The 25160-nt window shown below is 38.9% G+C and overlaps 1 protein-coding gene across 1 annotated transcript; it reads right to left on the minus strand.

Annotated features, from left to right (window-relative positions):
- Positions 1-247: 247 nt before the first annotated feature.
- Positions 248-24834, minus strand: SLC5A7 (solute carrier family 5 member 7). The gene is made up of 9 exons (XM_038421130.2): positions 24115-24834; positions 22505-22727; positions 15721-15834; positions 13810-13965; positions 11175-11323; positions 8776-8910; positions 6235-6388; positions 4586-4803; positions 248-3848 (listed from the first exon to the last, which is right to left on the minus strand). Exons 2-9 carry the CDS (start codon positions 22680-22682, stop codon positions 3207-3209), a joined length of 1746 nt encoding a protein of 581 aa, XP_038277058.1. The 5' UTR covers positions 22683-22727; positions 24115-24834; the 3' UTR covers positions 248-3206.
- Between the last annotated feature and the right edge of the window lie 326 nt (positions 24835-25160).

A 25160-nucleotide genomic window follows, 5' to 3' on the forward strand; every position in this document is an offset into this window, starting at 1 on the left:
GGGGGGAAGGAGGAAAGCCTTTCATGGTGACAAGCAGGTAGGCTAATTCCAGCAGTTAACAAGAATATCAGAGGAACAGTGGGGGGTGGGGTGGGAGGGAGAAATACCATGGGGAAATAGTTTTTTCCACCAAATGCATCCGATGAAGTGAGCTGTAGCTCACGAAAGCTTATGCTCTAATAAATTTGTTAGTCTCTAAGGTGCCACAAGTACTCCTTTTCTTTTTGCGAATACAGACTAACACGGCTGCTACTCTGAAATTTGATTCAATGGCTCTTAGCACCCCACTATACAAATTGTTCCAGAACCTCTCTCTTCTACTGCAATAGTGATGCCATGGAGTAATGCTACTCAGAGAGCAACATATGTGGAATCCCCCATTTAGGACAGGTTGGGAAAACTTTGATAGAACCATTTTCCATCAGAGAATGCAGTGCTGTTGAAACTGAAACACATTTGTGTTGGTTTCAGTGAAATTTCACTTAGGAGATAAACCACAAATAAAAAGTTTTGATAATGTTGAAACATCCTGTTTCAATATTTTTGGAATGAAACACTTTGATTTTTATTATGAAACAACACTTCATTTTGAATTTTTTAAATTCTGTAATGTAATATATAATTTAAAAAGTCAAAATTGAAATAATGATTGTGACTAAGCAAAATGTTTCAATCAATCCAAACTGTTTTTTTTGTAACCTCCTTTAGCTGAGAATTTAGAAGTTGTTTCATTGCAATTTGGAATAAAACCAGTTTGTGAAATGGAATCTCCATCCTCTGCTCAGCCCTGCCCTCAGTACAGCTTCACTGCAGGTTGTCCCCATGAACTAGCAGATCTTCAGTAGTTCTGCTATGTTCAGGCCTTCCAAGTCCATGGAAGGTGTTAGTATTTAGCCTGAAGGATGAGATCCTGATTTCCCCTATACAGAGCCAAAGTATCAAGGCTTTGCATGGTTCATTTACAAATCATTGCCAGATGGAGTCTTCATACTCATCCTGGAACTAGGGCACTGCATTATGGCTGCAAGTAAAGGCATGGTTCACTGTGCCATCGAATGGGGGGCTTTGGACTAGCAGTTCTAAGCTGTGCATAGACTCACTGGCCAGACCCCAGCAACTTCTCCTTCCCTTTCTATATGGTCCAATGGAGAATGCCACTGTGCATGCAGTTGGTTTTGGAGCCCCCTAAGTGGTCTGAATCTGCTCTTCCACTCACTCAGAGAGTAGAAACTTGGCATTTCTACTGTGTATTGGGCCATGTGTGCATTTGAAGGAGATCTAGTTTTGATCTACAGTCCTTAGAGCTTGACTTTTTTTTTAAATCTAGTACTGCAGTTCATAAGGTGCACATTCAGAGCTGAGATGCAGTGTTATTTTTGAAATATGACTTTTGGAAAAAACATTAACATTTCTAAAATGAATTTTATGTACATACATAATATACATATAGAATTAAAACTCCACAAAAGTAGCAAAAAAATTTAAGGATCAACCCTGTGAAAGTTACGTTGACACTAATGCAAAAGTTGATGGCTTCTTCCTTTAGCAGCAAAACGTATTCTTTCATTTTCTGTTCTCTGCTATAATTCATAGTTTCATGAATGTTAATAAGAAACTGTCACCAGTAATCAAAACATAAGGAAATATGAATTTCAGTTTTACACTTTTCTGTCATCTGTTAATTTTACAAGGATCATTGGAAAATTACTGGAGTATAACTCTTCATTGTAGAGCAATTTAGTTATTAGGCCTCCCATTGGGAAGGACCAGTACCACTGAGAACAGCACAGACATCTAAGATATGGTCAAGTGGCTGCAATTTTATTCTTTCTTAGTTTTCAGTGCCAGGGGGCTGAGCAGTCAGAAGCCCAATTTCAGTTTTCAACAAAGTGAATTTTTCCACATGTCCACTTTCCATAGACTATTTAGACTTTTCACAGCAAACCCCAAAATAAAATAGATTGCATTTTTTTGTTTGAAAACATTTTGTTTTTGATGAAAAGTCAAAATTTTCTACAGAATCCGCACCCCCATCTTCCATCCAGCCCTCTTGATTCCCCCTACTATTAATGGACTCTGCACTGTTATATTTCCACACCAGCAGACTGTTTATGTCCAATATTTATTTTGACACTGAGCAAAGAAATTGTTTCTTTTTTCACAATGGCAAAACTGTATTTACCTCTACAAAGCATAAATTCCCATTACTTCACCTAGAGCTTAATTTTCAACTCAATTTATTGCTTTAATTTTTTTTTTATAAACAAGTTTTTTATCCTCTCTTGGTGACAGCCACTCAGAGATAGAAAGGAAAGGCGTCTGTAGTAATATATTTTGTTTAAGTTTATCTTGCATATTGTATAAGATAACACCACTTTAAAATAGTGATATCTTTTAAAAAAGAATAGGAGTACTTGTAGCACCTTAGAGACTAACAAATTTATTTAAGCATAAGCAGTAGCTCACAAAAGCTTATGCTCTAATAAATTTGTTAGTCTCTAAGGTGCCACAAGTACTCCTTTTCTTTTTGTGAATACAGACTAACATGGCTGCTACTCTGAAACCTGATATCTTTTTGAACCTTTTGTAAGTATAATACATTTAACCCTCCTATAAGGAACTTATTGTTAATCACACACTTAATTACTTTAGTAGAAATAATAAAATACTGGATGTATTTTTACAAAATTTGTTATAAGAAAAGCAAGACAGGTTGTTAATTATTACTTCTTGTTCAAGCTACCTGATAATTAGCAATGAATCACTTACAGTAGTGACCACATATTTTTCAATTAGTGCCAATATAATGCTGACTGCTCATTATTTTAGTGACCATATCATAATCTCACAGATGACTGAATACAAATGTCAAGTATCTTTATATACTGGCTGACCTGAATAATTTTCACTGTTTTTGTTACTTATATTTTGTGTTTTATATGTTTATTAAATTCTGTAGTATCAAGATCTGTTTGCATGGGGGGAGATGCAGAATTTGTCTTTGTTTGAGATTCTATAACCCAACGTAACAAGTTTGATAATAAAATACAACAGTTTATTCCACAGATTCCCACTCTCATAGAAAGTGATTTAAAGAATTGTGCAGTGGCATTTTATTCCGGATCCTGTTTTTCTTCTGCTAAAATGCCTCTTACCATTCTTCATGGGATACCCTGTTGCACTGCATTTTATGTGAAAGCAGAATTTCATTTTGTGTTGGTCACTAAGTTATCTTCAGCATTGGATAGCTCTGGACTTGAATCAATGTCACTGAAGGCCTCCTTGTTTGTGAAAGTTGAGTTCAGAGTCAGACTGTGCCGAGGCTTCACAGGTGCAAGCTCATTTAATATAATATTGTCACTTTTTACAAGAGTTGCTTTGTCCATGTTTTCTTGACTGTACCTCGCAACAACAGCATCAAGGAAGTCTAATTTTGGTGGCAAAGAACCACTTTCAAATAAATATTTTGCTAGGTAGGAGACTGCAATATTAGTGAAGAAGGAGGTGAGCATAGCAAGTGTTTTAAATGGGAAGCGTTGGATGTATATATGATTTTTATCTGCGTAGTAACCAGGATAGAAGATCAAGGGCTGAAGGTAAAGGTATGGTTCTCCTCCAGTAATTCTGAGAAGGAGGCCAAACAAATATCCTGCAATGGCACCATAAGTGTTGGTTCCTTTGATAAATAACACACATAAGAGTTGAGGGAAGATGATGATGTAAACAAGATCAGAACTGAGATACCAGAGTCCATAAACTGACTTAGCTAGCAGTGCCATTGCTGTTGCTGATGCTCCAAAGACAAAAATAGTGATTCGCATGACCCAAATTATTTCCCTATCTGAAGCCTAAGAAAAAAGAAAAAAGTGTTAGTTTTCCATAGTAATGCATGTATGACTTTTATTATGAATAGATACATAAAACAATAGATACATAAAACTCTGAAAAATCAGAGGATTTTGCATGATTCATAATCAGATATTGTGAAAGATTTAGCAAGATATGTAGCATGTAAGAAGAAAAAAAATTCAAGGGGCATGGCTGTCACCCCCAAATTTTTGCAGCTTTAGGGAAAAATAGTTTAATATAGTGCACAATCAAAAGAACAAGTAGACTGACCGAACTGAATTTTAAAAATAAGCACATCATGAAACAATTTGTTGATGTGAGAACATTCATTTACACTGACAGGCTTTTAAGCTATAGTTCATTCTACTCAATTTCAATTTGTCAAATGATTTCTAAACATTTTTGATGTTAATCGGTGATCTGAAAATGTCTCATAGTTAATGATTTAATAAAACTTGTGCTGACAATAATAATTAGGAATTGTTCAAGTATATTGTAACATCATGAATAGAGCTAGCTACAGTTTCAGCAGATGTTACTTTTTCACCTATGTAATTAATCATAATCACCAGGATTTCTATGATTTTTCATTTTCTTAATTTAATAAACTGTAATAAGAGAAATGTTACATTTTATCTTACTAGAGATAGAAACAAATGGAGAACATTTTCAGTTTCATTTTTAAAGTTTCCCCAAGACCTTTTCATTAAAAAAATAAATTGAAATTTAATCTCACATTTTGTCGAAATGAAAGTTGGTAAATGTTTCGAGCAAACATAGAACTCGCTGATAAGATTGAAGAGTCAGCTGATGACATTACAGCAGCAGATACTGCACCAAGACCAAAGAAAGAAATATAGACAGGACAAAGATATTGAAGCACAATTGGTAAAATCATATCTGCTTCTTGCCTCTCTGTGGGGTCTGGTAAACCATACATAGTCTTGTTCCAATCTGTAATACAAATATATATACATATATATATATATATATGTAATTGATTGTATAGGATACATATTGACTTCTTTGCCTTTGTGAATAATCAGTGATCCAGTGCATATTGTCATGTTCATTCATGCTCATTGAGCTTATGCAAACCTTGCCAAATTGAGTTCAGATGGTGCAGCAAATCTAAACCAGCTGTTCTGCTTTGCAGGGGGTTTGTACCACCTGAGGTTCAGTTGGAGGAGTGGGCTCATTTCAGCCTGAACACTCCAAATATACCTGGCTAAATTTGCTGATTTCACAATGAAACTAATGGGTTGTGCTAGCGCCTTTCCCACTAACCTCTGCACCAGAAAGGCCCCTTCCTTTTTGTTGCTATGTTCTGATCCAGTGGCCCTCAAACCTTCCTGCCTTCCTGGAATCTTTTGGGTGGCCATGTAGCCTGCTGCCCTCATCTGACTCTTTGAAATCAGTGCACGGCACTATCCCCTTCAACCATGAGGCCCAGTCTAGGAAAGGTCTTCTGCCCCCAACTCCTCCTAATCATTAGCAGCATCACAGAAAACAGACTCTTGGTGCTGCATATCACTGTTCTGCATTGACCACTCCCCGAGGCAGCACTAAGTGTCTCGTGACCAAAACTAGAACTAAAGAAACGCTGTGTTTCTCTAGGTCCTGTGCAGGACAGCATGGTGTATTAAGACCTCAGACTTCCCTAGAGAGCAGTGCAACAATAAGAGCTACAACCTTTCCTGTGGTTCTGTTGCTGAATTGGAGTAGAAGGAAGGAATGCCCCAGGATATGTGTCAGCGATTTGTGAACACAGGGTGGCTTTACCTACATAGCCACTGCCCAGGTGTTTGGAGTGTGAAATATCTTTTTGTTATGCTTGCACAATGCCTAACAAAATGGGTCCATGGCCCATGGCTGGGGTTCTTAGGCAATATAAATGCAAATTATATTATTAATAATAAATAGCTAATAACAGGATGTAACTCAAACTAAAATATTGTATCAAGTTTGTGAACATCTAGGTGAGGCAAAATAACAGCAGCAACAGGGAAAAAATCCCAGCTGTAATAGCACCAGGTTCTACCACTTGAACAATAGTAAAATCTTTGTAAGATGGTATTTGCATAAGGTCTAAGACACACACAATTAACTAGCTTTGATTCCATTCAATAGAAGGTAGTTTTAGACATTTACAATAGGTAGTTCATGAGTATATTCAAAATATATTAAATATTTACACCATTAGACTGAGCTGTGGGATACTTTGAGTCAAAAGAATGTTCTGTACAATTAAATTCAGGTCTATTCTTGTGTAAAGGAAATCAGGAGAAGTTTAATGGTATTATCTAGCTGGATTATATTGAACACACACTCTATAAGGGTTTTCACACACTGTCATAGTTGTATTCACTCTGGTCAGTCATTTACCTGTTGATGCTCCTATTGCACCAATGAGTATTGCAGGAAGGGCCATCACAAGACAGCCAAAAGCAGCCAGAAAGGATAATACTTGAGCATATGTGGCAGATGAAGAAGAAAGAACTCGCTGAAAATATGCTTGCCATGGGATTCCTCCCAACATCTGCAAGTACAATAAACAACATTCTATCATTTCTGGTTTACTGAGGGTTTCTTTAATATATTTATATACACTGGAACAAGCAACAGCAATAATCTGCTCCTATCCACTGTTGTTATTACCTCAATTATATATACTATCAAAAATTTCAACCAGGCACAGCCCATAACAATTGAATATTTTCACTCTCTCAAGTAACACTGAAATCTTTTGATATGTAATCACATCTCTCCTTTTCTGTGCAGGCCATTCCCTTGAACAATTACTTTGCACCTCACCAGTCATCCAAAGATCTCAATGAGCATCACAAATACTAATTAAGCCTTACAACAAAGATTAGGAAATATTATCAACTAATTTCATAGATGGAGAATTGACATACAGAGCACCCTCTTGAACCAACTAGATCTACCTTAGGCACCAGTGGGATTTGAAATGAAGATTTCTGTATACTTGAGACATGTTTTAGACCTCCAAACCATGCAACTATGTACTTTCAACCCAATCCTCAAATAATTCTTCTAAGCCATGCAGCCAAAGTAATATCAATGGAAAGTCTAAGAAAGCAGTGGCACAGAACTTTCAAACCATCATAATGGTAGAGAAACAATATTTTTTCTTTTAAAAATGGTGCATCTCTTCTTCTATATTGTTGAGTAAATTTAAAAAGACACACAAAAATCTACATTACAAGTACATGACTAAGGTTGCAATGTCAAGTCTGTCTAGAGAGCAGGGTTTGAATAGTATCCAAAATATAATGAATGGGGTCACACATTGAACAAAGAGAAAACAAAATATTAAACAGCTGTTCATTAACTGAGCACCATTCATACAGTGCATGGTGTGTGGCAGGGGTCCTGTGGAAAAAGTAGTACGTGATCATATAGTTAATGACTGTTATTATAATGCATACACACAAAGGGGCCCAATTAAGGTTGCACAGGCAACCTTAATTCTGACATTTCTTCATTTTTTAATGTTTGGCTTTATAGTCTTAATAGTATTTTTTTAATACAGTTTTTTTGCGTTTATGCACGTAACTTCCTAAGTTTTTATAAAATGCATTCCATCATATGGCATCATATTGACACCCTCATGGGCCATCAACAGGGTTGGAACCTTCAGAACCACCAAACAGATCTCTTCCCCTTGAGCTAACAGAGTAATAGAGACCAGTAATATTTTCTATTCCTCTACACCACTGGTTCCCAAACTTGTTCCGCTGCTTGTGCAGGGAAATTCCCTGCCGGGCTGGGCCAGTTTGTTTACCTGCCACATCTGCAGGTTCGGCCAATCGCAGCTCCCAGGGGCTGCCGTTCGCTGCTCCAGGCCAATGGGAGCTGCTGGAAGCGGCAGCCAGTACGTCCCTCAGCCTGCGCCACTTCCAGCAGCTCCCATTGGCCTGGAGCAGCAAATCGCAGCCACTGGGAGCCGCGATCGGCCGAACCTGTGGACGCGGCAGGTAAACAAACTGGCTCAGCCCAGCAGGGGCTTTCCCTGCACAAGCGGCGGAACAAGTTTGGGAACCACTGCTCTACACCTTCCCCAAGTTGGCCAAATTTGCTTGATTTTCAGAAGGATAGCAAAAGTTACATCCCTGGCAACCAGGGCATCACATTCCAAGTTCCTGCTCTAAAGCATGGGGGCACTTGGATTCTCAAAGGAAAGGGTGACAGAATCTTTTAACATAGGCAAAAAACACATATATTTTCTAGCTCCGTTCTCAGAAACAGCTGAACCATTTTGGCTGAAATTTTATAAATAAATAAATTTATTCAGCCTGAGGTATTCACCTGGAATAGAAAGTTATACATCCAAAGTTATAAGCAACTGAAAAGAAGGATGTTATAATGCAAAATGCTGGGCATCCTTAAGAATACAAGGAGTTACCCGCCGTTCCTATACTAAATGGATTTTACAAACTTTAAACTCAGTTTCACTCTGACATCCATCCATCCATCCATCCATCCACCCATCCATCCAAGGTTTTCTAACTCACCTACAACTGTGGCATCTTTAATCAGCTGTATTTAGTATTTATTGCCTCCTACAATATAGTCCTCTGGCAAGAATACCATCTGTTAAATCATATCCTTATTCTATTCCTTAACTTTAACTAAGTCATCTCTTTTAGCTAAACAATATTTAACTGCTTTGCTGATGGCCCTCCAGTTCAGCTGCTGTGCTGCATATTCTATTGAAATTTCATTAAAATCAATTGACTATCAGGATATATCTGATATATTCATCAGCAGTGAAGAAGTTAAAATCTCCATGCACAGTTTACTGGCAACTTTTAATTAGCCACTTTACATTTACACATGTTGCATGGCAATACACTATGAATGATTAAATGCTTTTTTTCTCTCATACAAACCATGACTTACCAGTAAAAAGAAATTGTCAAGCCATGAGTAGACATCAAGTGATTCAATGGATCCAAGCCAAGACTCTTTCTGTGCAGCTGTGAATCCAATGTTTTTAACTGCAGGATGTGACATTGCAAAAGGAACACTGATCCACTATAACCAAAGAGTGACATTTTATTGAGTGTAACAATCTGTGCAAAAATTATGAAATTATTGTATGAAACATTTTACTCAGTATTTTTCTTCTTACTGTGTGCTTTAGCTCAAATGTCAAGTTTAATCACAAGAGAACCAAATTCTCTGTTGGTGTAAATTCATTTATGCAGAGGTGGATTAAGGGTTTGTGGGGCCCTGGGACATAGCAAGTGGGGGCCCCTCCCAACCCCTTCTGCCTGCAGCCTCCCCCCACTCCCCTCCCCCCTGCTCTGCCCGCCTGGTGCTCCTGCCAAGGAAATGGGGTTAGGGTGCTGGGGCTTGCCCTGTTTTGTCCACTCAGCACTCCAGGGGCTCCCCAATTGGCTGGGACCCCTGGGCATGGGCCCCGTTGGCCCAGTGGCTAATCCGCCACTGCACTGAAGTCCACAGAGTTATGCCAGTGGAAAGTTTGGCACAAAATGTAGGTACACATAAAAAGCAAATGTATATAGATAAGAGGGAATTATGCTATAAATCAATGTTTCCCAAACTTTTGACAGCGGAGTCCCATTCAGGAAAATGAAACCATCTGCATGTCCCTGTTATTGGAGCAGTCACTTAAAATCTGGCCAGAGGGGCTGGTGTTTGCCCCAAGGATGTGCCTTGTTCATCCCCATGAAATTCTGTTCAAATTTGGTCAAGTTCTAAGCTTTAGAAAAATCACAATTTGCATATGCTCCGTAACCTTTAGATTATAGGAGCTAAAATCTGTGAAGATTCTACCCATGCTGGACATGCTCCAGCCCAGAGCTGAACAGGACTTCCCCTTCAATTGATGCTCTGGGTGCTGCGAGTTGTGCTGAGTCCAGGTCTGGGCACCTGAACTGAGAACAGGGAGCCTGTCTCTCTTGTGCTCTCATTGGCCTCCACTGGGAACAGGCATATTAAAAGAGGAAGCTGCCTGATTTGACAGCAGGGGGAACAAGAGCTGGACCTACTAGGGGGTGAACACTGGGGTGAAGGCCATTAGGACGGGAGAGGGAAACGGGGTCTGGGAGGTGGGGTTGTGGGGAGACTGTGATTGGCTGAGCAAGGAAACTGGGACTGAGAGACAGGAACAGAAACAGGGAGAGCCGAATGAAGCAGGATTAGTATGGGGTAAAATAGTATGCGATCAGGTCATTAAAGACTGTGCTGCAATACATACACATAAGGGGGCCAAATTAAAGTTGCACAGGCATCTTTAATGCTGGCTTTTCCTAAGAACTGAAAGTTTGACTTTGCCATCTTAATAATGTTTGTTTAACGTAGCTGTTGTATGTACCATACATGCATACAATGATTAAAGGGCAGATTCTTCGCTGCATACAGTATATGTTGAACTGAACAGAAGGGGAGGGGTTTCTTGGTAAATTCAGTAATGGATCCATGATTCTATGCCCTAATCCCAAACACTGGCATAGTTTAGGACAGTCTAGGGACTACTTTGAAAGGTGCCTGAAGGCTATGGTGCCTTAGGAACCAGATGCCAGCTGGGGATTTCTGGAGCAGTTCCCCCTCTGGCTGCTCACCCTCTTGCACTTCTTCACCCTCTGTGCCACAGGCCACTGGGAAGGAGGTGAAGGGGCTGGTTCCAAAAGGTATGTGTCAGCTAGGACTTCCGCATACCAGGTATGTCTGAAGAGTTACAAGAGGTTTGGCATTGCCTGAGTGGTTCAAAGGGATGGAATGAGCCAGAGAATAGAGTCCTGTGTCCCTCCTTCAAACTCTTATACATCATCAGTGTATGGGCTCACTGGCACAAATGCAACTCTGTGCTCACAGAGGTCCCTCTGGAATCAAACTGGAGCAGTTCTGCTGTGCAGGCTGGATTTGGAGGCTTTGCATGAGGAAGAGGGGGCAGGACTGGTTGGTTATGGGACAGATGTATAGATCCAATGCTGTGAGAATCTTCCAGTCCTCCTTTGAGCAGAAGCTCTTTGGGTCTGTGGAAGGCTACTTCATACTGCCACTAGGCTGAAGTAATGTCTCTGTAGAACCACACGGCTCGGCAGCATGGTGAGGGGAAGGATTTCTTCTCCCCACTCCCAGTGACCATACTCAGTTCCCAAGTGGGGAATTTAGGCTGGGCTCTGGGCTTCTGGATTTGGCCCATTTTCCAGAGCAAGACCAACATGAAAACTTATGCTCAAATAAATTTGTTAGTCTCTAAGGTGCCACAAGTACTCCTTTTCTTTTATGCTTAGAAAAAACAACAACGAGATATAAATGAGCAAACTCACCAGCCCCAGGAAGATGCAGAAGAGCTGAACCACATCAGTATAGGCCACTGAGTATAGTCCACCCACCAGAGTGTACATAATTGCAATCAGGGCAGAAACAATCACTGAAATATTGACATCAATATCAATGATCACACTTATGGTGGCACCTGCAGGGGAAAACAACAGACTTTAGCTCTTCTGCTCTCTTCAGTCTCCTTTCAGAAGCCAGTTTCAAGATCTGTCACACTCTACAAAATAAAACTGTGCTTTGCTTTCTTTGGTCTGTTTTTTGCTTTAAGATCCAGTCGATAGTAAGGAGAAGGTGTGGAGCTGCATTCTGCCTCATCCCAGGGAGACAAAAAGCCTCCTGGAGCTCCTGAGCATGCTGGGAATATGTGCTTGCAGCTACCCCCTTTGCAGGCGACAGCTCTATGAGCCAGTGCCGGGTTACAGGGCAGGTATATGGCCCTGTCTCCTCCACATCTCATTTGCAACACCATATGCCCTTGAAGGAGTAGGGAGAGAGTAGTCCCAGACCCTGTGCTCTGTTAATTGTAGCGACTGCAATTCTGCCTCTTTCTGACTCAAGCTTGGCAGAGGGAAGGAAGGCAGGCTCCACCGTATACCCTCTCCTCACATTGTGTACCCTCACAAGGGCCAGGAGACAATGGCTTTGATTTCTCACTCTGTCCAAGCTGTGTTGGCTTCCCCAATTCATAGCTGCCCAACCTTGGCACCAGTTGCGGCTGCACAGGGACCTTACTCACATCACTGGATGATGGGTATAGTGGAGCTGTGCTTCTCCATGAGCCTCCCTCCCCCCCTATCCTGCCTACACCCCTTCCCTTAGGGTGGAGGGTGGAGGAATGGCTGGGATAAGGGGGGCAGAGGAGACACTTCCACTGGATTTACACCAGAGACTTATTTCCCTGCCCAGGGGGAATTCTCCATCCATCTTCTTCAATTGCTTTAACGCCACTTTGAGCTGCCGACCTAGCCAGCCCCCTGTGTTTCCAGATGTTGTGTGTATGGACATTACGCTAGAAATTAATTGCTTTTGTAGGATTGATTAATTACACCTTATTTCTCCAGCACAAAACTTTAACATATATTCAAACACTGAATCTCAAAAAAGCAATTAGTATATTTTCCTTAGATGAAAAAAACCCAGTGTCACATGAGTGCATCTTTTATCATTCATTTTAAAAATCCTTCCCCCACTAATTGCAGAATGTTTAATTTAAACCATCACAATGACTTGTAGGTGTGGCATCTCTCCTGTATGTAATCACTAAGGTCCGTGTGAACCCATAGTTGGGAAAGACCTAGCAGTACAGCTCCTGCAGAAGCTGTGTTGTCTTAGGGCTTCAGGGGGCTACTGGGAGGCATGCTGTTGCCTCACAGATGCCTTCAGAGAGCCTCCAAGATTCATGGGTTCAGGGATGGACCCACATACCTTTCTTAGACTGCTGCAAACCTGTCCCTTTCTCTCAAGTGAAGAACTATGAGGAAATTCAGAGTCAAAACTTATTCCCCATAGTGGATATAACCTACATAGGGGAGAATTTGGGAGCACAAAATGGTTGACTTTGTTCAAATAGTAGCTAAAATGGAGAAACCTCTCAATTTTATAGTCTTTAATTACCACTTGTTAACATAGCATGCTAGAAAGGCATTCACAATACTTACTTTCTTGCTTTGAAATACAACATAAAGCCTTCTCAAAAATCAATTGATCTTCATTCAAAAAGAAAGAACATTTTAAATTCTCAGAAAGTTCTTTGAGTCATTCACTTCCCATCACCTCAGCAGGCAGTTTGCTCTCAGATTCTTAAGGGTCTTGTGATGAAATTATGGAGAACAAGTTCCCCAGTGCTTTGCAGTTAATCAGATCACAGTTGGAAAGAAGCTTTACATTTTATTTTTTGTTTAAAAAAAGATTGCCCTGTAAAGCAGTACTATACGCACTCTGTGTGTTACTTGGTTTGAGTCACGACCACGAATGGTGATTTAACTCAAGAGTTTTCTCCATTTTTGAAGGCATAGCAAAATTCAGATCTCTATTGGGGTTGGGAGAACGGAGGTGTGATTTTCTATATACAAATATTAGTCTTCATTTCTGAGCCATGTTTCCATTAGTTCTCTGAATCATTTTTGAAACCTAAGAATGTTCTTTATTTTTCCAAATACAGATGCATTCTGAGTTTAACAAGATTTAGGATCCTTGATCAGTCACAGCATTGCTTCTGTTCTATGATGCATTGAAATTGTTTTACATCTAGGTCTCCTACAATGGTTGAATGCTAGGGATCATACCATTTATATGCACTATCAAAAATGTTGCATGACTATCCTCTTTCTTTGACAGCTATTACTCCTGGTTGCTGTGATCTTGAGGCTATCAACAAAAATTGTGTGACTGAAAATAACAAAATGCTTTAAAGTATACTGAGATAATCAAGGTTCTGATAATTGGGTATTTCTAGACCAAGACAACTGTCCTTTTAAAAACTGTTTGGCCAGTGTAGTTAGCATTTTAAAGCAGTTTCTGGGTTAAAGGGTTGCTTTTGAACTGGTGCTTCTGTTATGCATTTCTGATTTTTAAAAACTCCCTCTGGACAGTGAACTAATGTTTTTACTGCTGGTCCCTTACCTAACGCAGAGAAGATGGCTGCGGCCCAAAACATCTCTCCCATTAGAGCCGGTATAAACAGGAGCCCTCCCATTCTTTTTCCATAAAGCTGTTGAAATGGGTCTAACATTGTCACATAGCCTTTGGAACGCATGGGTTTTGCAAAAAATAGACCACCTAAAAATTAAACAATAGAAAACGCTAACTTTAGTGGAGAAATGCATTTACAGTCAGTAAAACACTGCTGGTTTTCACAAGTGTAATAATGTCTGTTGGACTGTTTTTAAAAGAAATTTAAAATGTAATTGTAATTAAAATATCCTCTAAACATGAAAGGAAGGTTTATTTTTCCATGTAAAGAAAGCAGTGGTTTGAAGAGCAGGATAAAAATGAATGAAAATCATTTAATACCCCCCTACCTATGCACATACACAACACTAACAAACATGGTCTGGTTATGAAAAACAAAATATGGATTTGTATGGCTCGGTGCTTTAGTGCATTCAGCCTGCTGTGAGGGGTGCTCAGTTCATTTTCATTTCATTTCACTGAAAAGATGCTTAGATTGGGATCAACATATTGGAACAGGACTGCACATTTTTTTTTTTGCTCTAATTTTATTTGGTGATGTACCCACAAGCCAGTCACGAATGTCCAGCATGAGAAAGGAAGGAGTTTATCAAGCATTATGTCTAAGAGAAGAACAGGGTTAGATGACTGGAAAGCATATCTGGAGAAGCAAGGAGCCACCTGGTAGGGGAAGGATGTATAGGTAGAGATGAGGAAAAGCGGCAGAAAAGCATCAGCAGGCGACATAGGAACAGAATAGATGGGAGGGGAAAAGAAATGAAATTAAGAGCCAAACTAGACAGTGGGAAAGGACACTTAGCACATTACCAAGAGATAAAAATAAATACATACATTCCTGAGTACTTTTCCATTCAAACAATTGCTGTAGTTGATACAGGGACCTCATGTTAAATAAAAAAATGATGACAAATCAGTCAGGAGTTAGTCTATGCTATTGTGCATGGGAAGGAAAGTGGTTCACAAGACAATAGCTTTATTAAGTGGTGTTCCACCTATGAAGAAGGCTGAGAGCCCCTGTTCTACAACAAATTTTACTTTCTGAATTTTTTTTAAATGAAATAAAAAGGAATTGTGATGTCAGACCAACTCCCTTTTGTTCAAATAAAATATACTATGCCCATTTAAAACAACCATAACACTATATTTATGAAGTCAGAAGTACTGTATTTAAAAAACAAACAAACAACTACACTGTCAATACCTTACATACCAGCAGCCATTCAGTGTAAGCCTCCTAATTTTGGTATATCACTTTGGCTTTCATTCTGCATTTGAGGGGAAGGAAAGACCACTGTTTAGGGCACTAACATAGAGGTTAGGAACCCTCAGTTCAATCCCTTGCTCTGCCACAGGTTTCCTGTGTGACCTTGGGCACATCACTTAGTCTCTCTGCCTCAGCCCTCAGCCTGTAAAATGTTGATAATAGCACTTTGCTGCTTCAAAGAGGTATTGTGAGGCTAAACACATTCAAGATTATGAGGTTCTGAGATATTAGGGTGATGAGGGCCATATATAGTACCTTTCGTAGGCAGATTTGAAAGAAACAAAATCTACTCAAAATAAAAGCTTTATATTACTGTAGCAGTCCTCTAATGCATTCAGAAGACTTAACTTCTGGGTGTCAAAGGTAGTCTTTGTGATTTAAGATTTCAAATTATTTCCAGTAATTAGTAATGCATTAGTTTCCTTTCTAAGGGACTGACTGAAAGCCCATTAAAGTCACTGGAAAGACCACCATTAAAGTTAATGCCCTTAGCATCAGGCCCTAATTGTGGGGTTCCAATAACCATTTTAACATCTGTATATTTTAAGAAATGGAGAGACTAATTTATTTTTGCTTACCTAAAACCAGACTAAGGGAATAGCCAATGGGTGCCTGAGCCCAAGCCAGCCCATAGCCTGGGACATACACAGCTTCTGCTGTCCCATTGATATAGCCTCCTCCAACCCAGGTGGCTGAAAAAGAAGAAGAGGAAGAAATGAAAACATAAACTCTATTTTGATGGTCAACATTTATCATAACTTCTAATATAGAACTATAAGCTGAACTCAATGCAGAACATTCTTAACATTTAAATTTAACATGAGTTTAACCAATGAGGGTCCTTAAAATGTGTCTCGAGTTTCACTCTCCAGCTAAGTTAAAAAATCTCTAGTTTTAGTCAATTTTTAGTTCTATGAATGGCATTTAAAAAAATTAGAGCTACGGTGGGCATATCCTTCTACCGAAATTTTTAGACTTTGCCTAATCTGTATTTAAGCTTGCTAAAGATATATTCCTGAATGGATCTGTGCTATATGTAGAGGTCCTGCTTTCATTCACATGGAGAACTGCAACATTTGTGATATTCCCAACTGCTGGAAGCTAATGCACTCATTCTGTCTCTGGTGGCAGATTGCCAGACCTTGGAGCTGAGGATCAAGACTAAGTCTCAAATGCAGATCTCACACACAGAAGTGTATTGTAATTAGATCTGGGTAAATAGTTCATGGCAAATAATTGCAGTGAATATGATTTCTTTTCCTGTTTGCAGATTGTCTGCAAATAGACGTTGATTTTCTCTAATGTATTTATACAGATATTCGCTGAATAATATTTATGAATTAATGTTTGGGTCTGTAGTTTGTTCATGGACAGTTCATTACAAATGTTAGATTTTTGAAATGCAAAACCCAAGTGGTTTTGATTGGACATGGAGGTCACAAGATTTTGTTCTTATTCCCTGATTAGATGAGAAGGAATGTAACTCTTAGAATCTTACTTCCAGTGTAAAAACTTGTGATTCGAAATTCACTTTCTATGAGTATTCTGCAATATGCTGTCAGCAATCACTGTTTCTACAAACATTTGTGCCAATAAACTAATTTTTCAGAATATCTGAAGAAAGCAAAGACAAGTGGGGGGTGACCACAGATGAAACAAATTTATTTAAAAATTTCAATAAACTTTTATGGGAGATTGTTTACAGTATTCTCCCCACACTTTCTGTAATATCACTCAACCACTGAGCAGGTACAAAATGTGGGTTTGTGTGTTTTTTAATTTTGAAGCTAAATCTTGTACTTTTCCAGAGGCTAAGGAACAAAGCTAAGAGTGGGGTTCTGACTACAAAGAGAAATAAGGAATATCTTCTACTCTGCATTCTGAATCATAGCCCTGGTCCAGTGTGCAGCTGCAAATCTTTGTAGGAGATGTATTTGGGACAGCAGTGGAAGATCTGCTCCTGGTAAGAGTGGCCAAATCCTTCTGCCTGTGATCCTGCTGTTGTCAGTGGACATCTTGGTAGCTTGCCAAGATTTACTGGACAATACACAGACACTGGCAATGATAATACTGCATGCCCAGATATCAAGAGATAGAAGGAGCACACTCACCCCATTACTGATCCCTGGCACCGGGACCCAATATTACAGAATCACTGACATACTGCTTATACTATAGGCTTTTGTATCCACTGACAGGGATGGGTGGAAAAGCTGGAGAAAACATGTCCAGTCTAGTTTGGTTCTCCAGTGTCCCGACATGCCTGTGATATGTATTGCTAGCTGTATGTTAAAGAAAAGGAGTACTTGTGGCACCTTAGAGACTAACAAATTTATTTGAGCATAAGCTTTCGTGAGCTACAGCTCAAGTCATCGGATGCATTCATAGTAGTGGGATTGAAGTGCCCAGATACTACGATTGTAATGTCTACATTGAAAATGGTTAGGTGGGTGGATGGATGTTTTACCTTCTTCACTTGGGAAGGTGGACATAGAACCTGTAGAGTGGTGCCCAGTACTCAAAGTCCAAGGCTGGAATAACTTGTTGCCTGAGTCAGGTCAATTGCACAAAGCATTGGTTGCATTTGAGATGGAGAGTAACAGGTCAGGACCCCGGACTTTCTTATTCCAGTCCACCCACTTTTCTTCCTGTGCTGCTTAGGCATTTTATACCTGCTATAAATCATATTGGAGTATGTCTATCAGGGTTCTGAATGCACAGAAGGGATTATTTTGTCCAGAACAGCCTTTTTCACCCAGAAATACTGACCAGCTTCCTTAGTACCAGACCAAATGCTTATTTTTTTTATTTTATCATATACTATATGGATAAGACAAAAATTCTGAAGGGCTGTTTCTAATATATTAGTGCATTTCTAATGGGATAATCTCTCATTTTAGGAAAGAACTGCTGGGCTTCACTTCATGGTCATTTCGGTTTCCTTCCCTCACAAAAATGCAGTAATATTCATGTACATACATGGTTGCATATATAAGATAACCAATCATTGTATTGTTCTTTCTGATATTTAGAATGTTCTGACAATGGCCCAGAGCATCTCCTGGCCTGGTTATACCCAAGGATCTCTTAATAGACCTTTTCCTGAACCATTCCGTGAGGGTGGTGTTAGCTCTCACCACCTCCCCGCATGAACAGGGAGTTCTGCCCTCAGAATCAGATCTCTGAGATCAGTGCAGACCTCAGGAAATCTATTTCATACCCACTTAGGATATTGCCTCTCTCATTGCCATAGCTATGATCAAGGGAGGTGCTGGGGCAGGAGCAAGATCAGTCTGCAAGAGAGAGAGGCTGCTGATAGGACATTCTCCATGGAAGCACCATGACTTTCCACTCTTATCACAAATAGCCCAAATCGGTTAATCTTCATTGGACTTTGCAGAGCTCATCTATTTCCCCAGGCTTTCAGGAGAAAGGGCTGGTATTTGAGGATAGGGTGGAATATTGTTCAGTATTAATTTTTTGGTTGGTCAGTTTTTGGATTTGGGGGTGAGGAGTGGATTCTAATTACATTTTAATTTGCAAGACTGTCTTTTAAAGATCCGTTGAAAGAACCTAGAACATTGGGAAGGTGCTTTTTTGGGAATTCATACATCATAAAAAATAAGTAAATAAGAGCCGTAATGGCTGGGATGACGTAAGGTTAAAGTTTCATTCTAAGATGTATATTTTCTGATACTTAGCTTTGCTAAGCCTCACTTTTAAAGTTATTTTAATATAGTTATTGTGTGAGTTCCCTTTTTTAAACAAGCCAGCCACAGGGAATAAAAAACTAGTAATCTACCGAGCCAGTCACATATGGGAGACTATTTTAATCTTTTATCTGCCTATACTTCAGATGAAATACAGACAACACTAACTTTCCATTTTAAACATACACTGTGAGAAATGTTATAGATTATGATGTTATAGATTATGATGTGGAGTCAAATTCTGCTTTTAGTTCAGCCGAGAAACACAGAAATTCATATTAAATGATTCTTCCACTTCAACACGTATCACAATATTGGATTTTTCTAGTAGATACGCAGATAGAAAACCAGCTAGCATATCTTTATAAAACAATCTGTTAACTGAACACTCAAATTGTTATCAAGCTAATGAGATTTTGTAAAACAAAGTTACTGGTCAGACAACATCATATTGATAATTTTTCATTGTGTAAGAAAATGTATTGCTCTCTCTGACTAAAATGAAGAACAGTGTCCAAGGATCGTTATTATCATGGCTCCGTTTGGAGCATTATTGTTAGGCTGTGGCAGCATTTTGATTAAACAACTTCCAGTGTTTTCCCCAGGGTTTAATCACAGCCATAAACATTTATGGTGGGCTGAAATTTGCCACGGTTCTCATCTCTGAGGTAATTTTTTTTTACTAAATAAAATGCTAATAATTTGTTCATATTCAAATTTATACATGTAAAATGATATACGAATTAAAGGCATAATTTGTTCTTCAGTACATCTTAAACAATTTCAGGTTTAAAATGAAATTTTGTGATTTGTCCATAATTCAGTCTTCTAACTCTTTGTATTTTGAGAACAGCAGATATGTTCAGCTTTGAACCGTTTTGTGTTAAAACATTTTATTTACTTTTTAATACAGCTGTTTTTTAAGAACATAAATATCCATTTAGCTTTTCCCCATTGACATTATTCGTTGGGTGTATACATTTTATATACTGTCTAAATGCTTATTTACAAAATAAACTTTAATGAATCTAAGGGCCTGATCCTACTCCCTTTGAACTCAATCCAAAAATTCCAATGGACTCCAGGACTGGGCCATAAATATGATATTGAAAGCTATGTACTCAGTTCTGCCACCCTTGTGTTGAGTAACACCTTACCCTTTGATTTCAGTGGTACTACTTGTGGAGTAAGGCACAGCTCAGCAGGAGTCAAGGTAGCAGAATTGGGCCTTATTTTACTAAATACAATTTTAAAAAGGAAGTTTTAAAATTTAAAAGTTTTTTTTGTTCCCACATGCTTGTACTATGGGTGTGCTGTGATGCTCAATAAGCAGTTTTTCATTTACATTTTCATTTACGTGACATTTCTCATTTTTGAATTAGCATTTAGACCATTAAGGGAATTAATGGTATATATTTATGTTAGAATACTATTCCTAAAACTCAGGATTTTCAAAACTCAAGCTAAAATACTTCCCTTTAACTCATTCTGTCTGGATATCACAAGATACTATCCAAAAATCAAAATCCCCTATTGTTCAGAGACATCAAAATACCAAGGCGTAACATGGCAATTTCGTGGATATTATGGTTGATTATCATCATCTTACATTTAAAAATTGCCTTTCATTCCTGCTTTCCAAACTGTGTGGCCCAATCATCCCTACTCAAACAAGACTTAGGCCCTGATTCTGCATAAATGTATGAATACATGTACGTTTGAGCACTGTGCGAAGTGCCATTGAATTTAGCATGGGATTAACTTTATGCACGGTTGGTAGTCCCACATTAACTTCAGTGGGGCTACTTACAGCATGTAAAATTAAGCATGTGCATCAGTTTTTGGATGATCGAGCCTTACACCTTAAAGTACATGGGATTTTTACCTGAGCAACATCAGGACTGGACCCTGCGTGAATACAGGAAACATCACCAGCACAGATGATCAGAGGACGACAATTCTGTTTTGCGGCAACTTTTGAGGTTTCAAAAAAATTTTCTTTTGTTCTTCCTTTATTTTGGGAGAAAAACCTTAGGAATGTTTTCATGATAATGCCATTGTGTCAGAAGGATGTGTGTGTCCTGGTGGATAGGACTGGGATGTGATAGACCTAGGGTCAAGTCCCTGCTTTGCCTGATTCAGAGCAGAGTTTTTCATCTCAAATCAGGCAGAGCAGGGATTTGTACCTGAGTCTCCCACAGCCGAGGCCTAACCCTAACCACCAGCCTCACCACACCCTCCTTTCATGAAAACGTTTGAGAGGTTTTGTTTTCATTCCAAGGTGGAAGTAAAATAAATTTTGAAACTTCAGAAATTGCCACAAAATGAAATCATCATCTTCCAGTCACTTCTCCTGGTGATGTGCCTCATTTTGGCAAATAAGTTCTAAACAGTTCGTCACCAGTGATATCGAGCTCCCTTTGAATGAAGAGGTGGCAGTTCAGCAGGCAACAGGAACACACTACACTACACAACAGTGGAGGGAAGGAAGTACAGTTTTAGCCTTGATTCAGAATCTATTGGCTTTAAACAACATCCTGAACAATTTTCCTGCCCTACAACCAAATCTGCAGTCCTTAAGTGAGCAAAATTCCTATTGCAGTCAGTGGGAATTCTGCTCGATTAAGGACCACAGAATTTTGCTCTTAGTTTTTATGAGTCTCTTCCTTAACTCTGAAGCTGGAAAGACAGCACAAGAAAGAAGTTTCAATAGAATCTGATCAATCTAAATTGGAGGTGTAAGGGCTTCATGTTGGAATTGCATTAAGAATATCACAAATGTGAATGATTCTAAAACAAAATGACATATGTTTAAATAAAAAGATGACCTCAGTTCAGTTTGTATACAATGTAATATTGTACAAATTAGACAGACTATCTGAAAACACTTGTAATTTAGGGCCAGATTGTGATGCTTTTACTCATACTACTGAAGAGTTACTCGCACAAGTAGCCCCATTGTCTTCCCTTAGTCCAGTGGTTCTCTCAGACACTCCAGTGCACCCCTTTGAGTCTCAGAGGTTGCGCTGGTATGATTGAAAGTAGAACTCAAATCTTCTCCTAATCTTTGTCGGCTAATATGAATACGCACAATACAATATTAAATCATTTTGCCAAACTATAGGCCAAAATAATCCCTTGTGTAATTCTATTGAAATCAATGGAGTTAAATTTGGCCCAGTGCATCAAAAATGGTTTTTGATGCCGCATATTTTTCCATTTCTTTCTGAATTTAAAGTTTTTTTTCTCTCCTAAAACACATCACTAACCCACAGGTTTGGGATGCTATAATAAAAGTAAACTGTATATTCACTCCACTGAAAAATTCTGATGACTCAGTCTGATAATGAAAATCATTATTGCCCCAAATGTCTCTATTTTACTGATTAATATGGCACTAGTGTAAAATAAATAGAGTTAATTCTTCCTTTAGAATATAATAATGACTATTTAAATGACTGGCATATTTACTTATTCATAAACAAATACAGTATAAAAAATCATCCATCTTAAATCATGACTGTGCACTGAAATTAAGATTTCTTTTCTCCACTTTGCATTATTCAAAACAAATATTGCCTATATCTTTTATTCACATGAAAGAAAGAATGAGATGCTATGTTTCAGGTATAAAAAAGAGGGTTTATCATACCGGTCATCGTAAATCCACCAACTAGCAAGCCTATATCTCTTCCACCGACTATGATAGCTTCTCTGCGATCTCCATCACTGCCACTATTTTTGGTTTTCCAGGCAGCCCATATTCCAACAAACAGGATTGCCAGATAGAATACAATTATAGCTATCAGCCCCTCCACATGGAAAGGCATGTCGAAATCACGACTGTTCCCTGGATTGCTATTTCATTAAGACCTCTGGAGAGAATGCAATAATACATTATACACTATACATTTGATAAAAGCAAACCAAATAAATCAGATATGGCATGAGACCAATTAGAACCAGAATATAAAGAAAACTCAGCGGTTCATCAAAGAGAGTATATGGATTACTTTATTAAATAGTTATTTCAGATGTAACCAGCAGTAATATGAGTTGTGTTTAAAACAATCCAGTTACATCAATATTTCACAAACTTCTGACAAACCCTTGAAACTAAAAGCAAATGATTACTTAATTTTTTTAAATTTGTTTCAGGAACAGAAAACTAACATTACATAAGTTAAACAAAACAATCTTGCTAAAAACTAGGGCTTTGCAAGAAATCACTTCTAATTCTAATTGTTTAATATACTCCTTGATATAGTAGAACTCTCTAATCAAGAAATACTTTCACTTACAGCCTCCAGAATAGAAGATAATAATAATATGAGCTGTTCATTTTTACAAAGGATCTTTAATTAATTTAAATCCGTGCTACAAAATTATATTAAGGAATATCAAAAGCTGTGGACAAATAATAACCACACTAGAAAACGTAAGTCTTGGAATCTATCCCTGTTTCCTCCCCTCATTAACTGCCCATTCATCTCCTGTACTTATACATCTGTATATTCCTGCTCTTGCACATCTGTATTTGCTTTTTGATATGAAAAATTCCTTGCACACCACAAAAATGTCTTCAATTTTTTCATTCATTTTATAAATAAAAAACTTCGTACATTTAAAAAAGTCAGAACAGTGCAACATGCCAAATAGAAGACAAGTGTAATTGAAATAGTCTGAGATAAACAAACTCTAGAGGATTGATACTATTAAGAAATATACATATTCAGTGCACCTTTGCCATCCTTTCTCACAGTTTCTTTGAACTCACTCTCAGTTACACAAAGAAATGAACCCTGTATTTTTATGTACTAGTTATTGACACAAAATATACAATCTTTAATGTATACTGTGGATCTCTTCATAAAAAAGTATGTAAGTTTGCATACAAGTCTATAAGTGAAGTTTAACTCCCCTTCTCCCCTCCCAAGGAATTGCCAATACTACTGTCATCTAGATAGAGTGTAGCAAATTCTTCCAATCTCCCACATATCATCATCCAATACCTTTGACATACATAATCAGCCTTTACGTTCAAGCAAAGCAGGTAGCTTGTAGTTTCTGAGTTCGCATAGGCAAACCCTGAGCTTGCCTACTAGCTACAGTAGCAAGTTAGAGTTATTACTTCCATTCAGCAAAAATAGGATCCAGACACACACAGTTCCCTGCATCTTCAGCATCACTCAGCCAAAGCTTTCCCCCTCCAAAGCTTTTCCCTCCCCAGTGTCAATAATTCCAATCCCTGCCCCCATTCACCTCTTTTGTGGCAGGGTCTCCTCTTCCCCCTTCTTTCTGTGCTCTCTGTCTCCCTGTCTCTTGAACTGGAGTCAAGCAGTCAGATCCCAGCGCCTTTTGTCCAGAAGTAGATTGTGAGAAGCTTTCTCCTTTTTTAAAGGGACAGTTACATTGCAAAGAGCTCCAGCCCTATAGGAGCATCACATCTACTAGAGCAAATGCACATAATGTCCTGTACAACATGGCACACTACTGACGCAAGGGCAGTCACACGCCATGCCAGCTAAGAGGCTCACTGTGTTCCCCTCTTCTGTGAGGGGAGTGCGTCTGTCAGAGCTGGGGGGGGGGGAGATATCAGAGTGCAAAGGCGGACTGGGGAGAGAGATGACTCAAAGGAGAATGATTGTCTGAGCCATGCATTGGGAATGAAGGGAGGGAATGATGAGAGGGGAGAAGAGGGAGGGAGAAAAAAAATAAAAGAAAGGGTCAGAACTAAAAAGATTGGGGATGAGAAAAGGTGAGCGGAAATGAGAGGAGGAAGGAAACAAGAGAAAGAAGGGGATGATTAAACTATCCATGCACTGGGCAAAGGGAATGAGTAGGTATTAGGTGGGAAGTCTGGGTAGGGATGAATGAGAGACAAAGGGAAAGAGAGAGAGAGAGAGAGAAGGTTTGATGTAGATAGTATTAGCGAGTGCACAAGTGGTACAATAAAAATGGAAAAAAGTTCAAAATCCAAAATATAAAGTAGGGAGATAAAAGAGAAATGTATACATTAAAAAAAGTCAAAAGGGCTTAAGAAGGCATCACACATTTTAGTCATTCAGTAGCCCCAGGATCAGCAGTGTGGAGTCTGGAAAGTCCTCCTGATGGAACAGGACAAAATGATCAGTCATTCAGTAGGTGTTCAGCATCCTCAACTACACTGCAACTGCACTGATGGCTGTTCCTGAAACCCCAGCTGTGGTCATTTGCCACACACCTCCCCACTCCACATCTGATATGCTTGAGCTTGCACTAGAGATAACATGGCTGCTTGAAGCCTGGCAGTCTCTCCTCAAGCTGAG

The sequence above is a fragment of the Dermochelys coriacea genome, chromosome 1 (genome assembly GCF_009764565.3).
Source record: "Dermochelys coriacea isolate rDerCor1 chromosome 1, rDerCor1.pri.v4, whole genome shotgun sequence".
In the NCBI taxonomy this organism is placed as follows: domain Eukaryota; kingdom Metazoa; phylum Chordata; order Testudines; family Dermochelyidae; genus Dermochelys; species Dermochelys coriacea.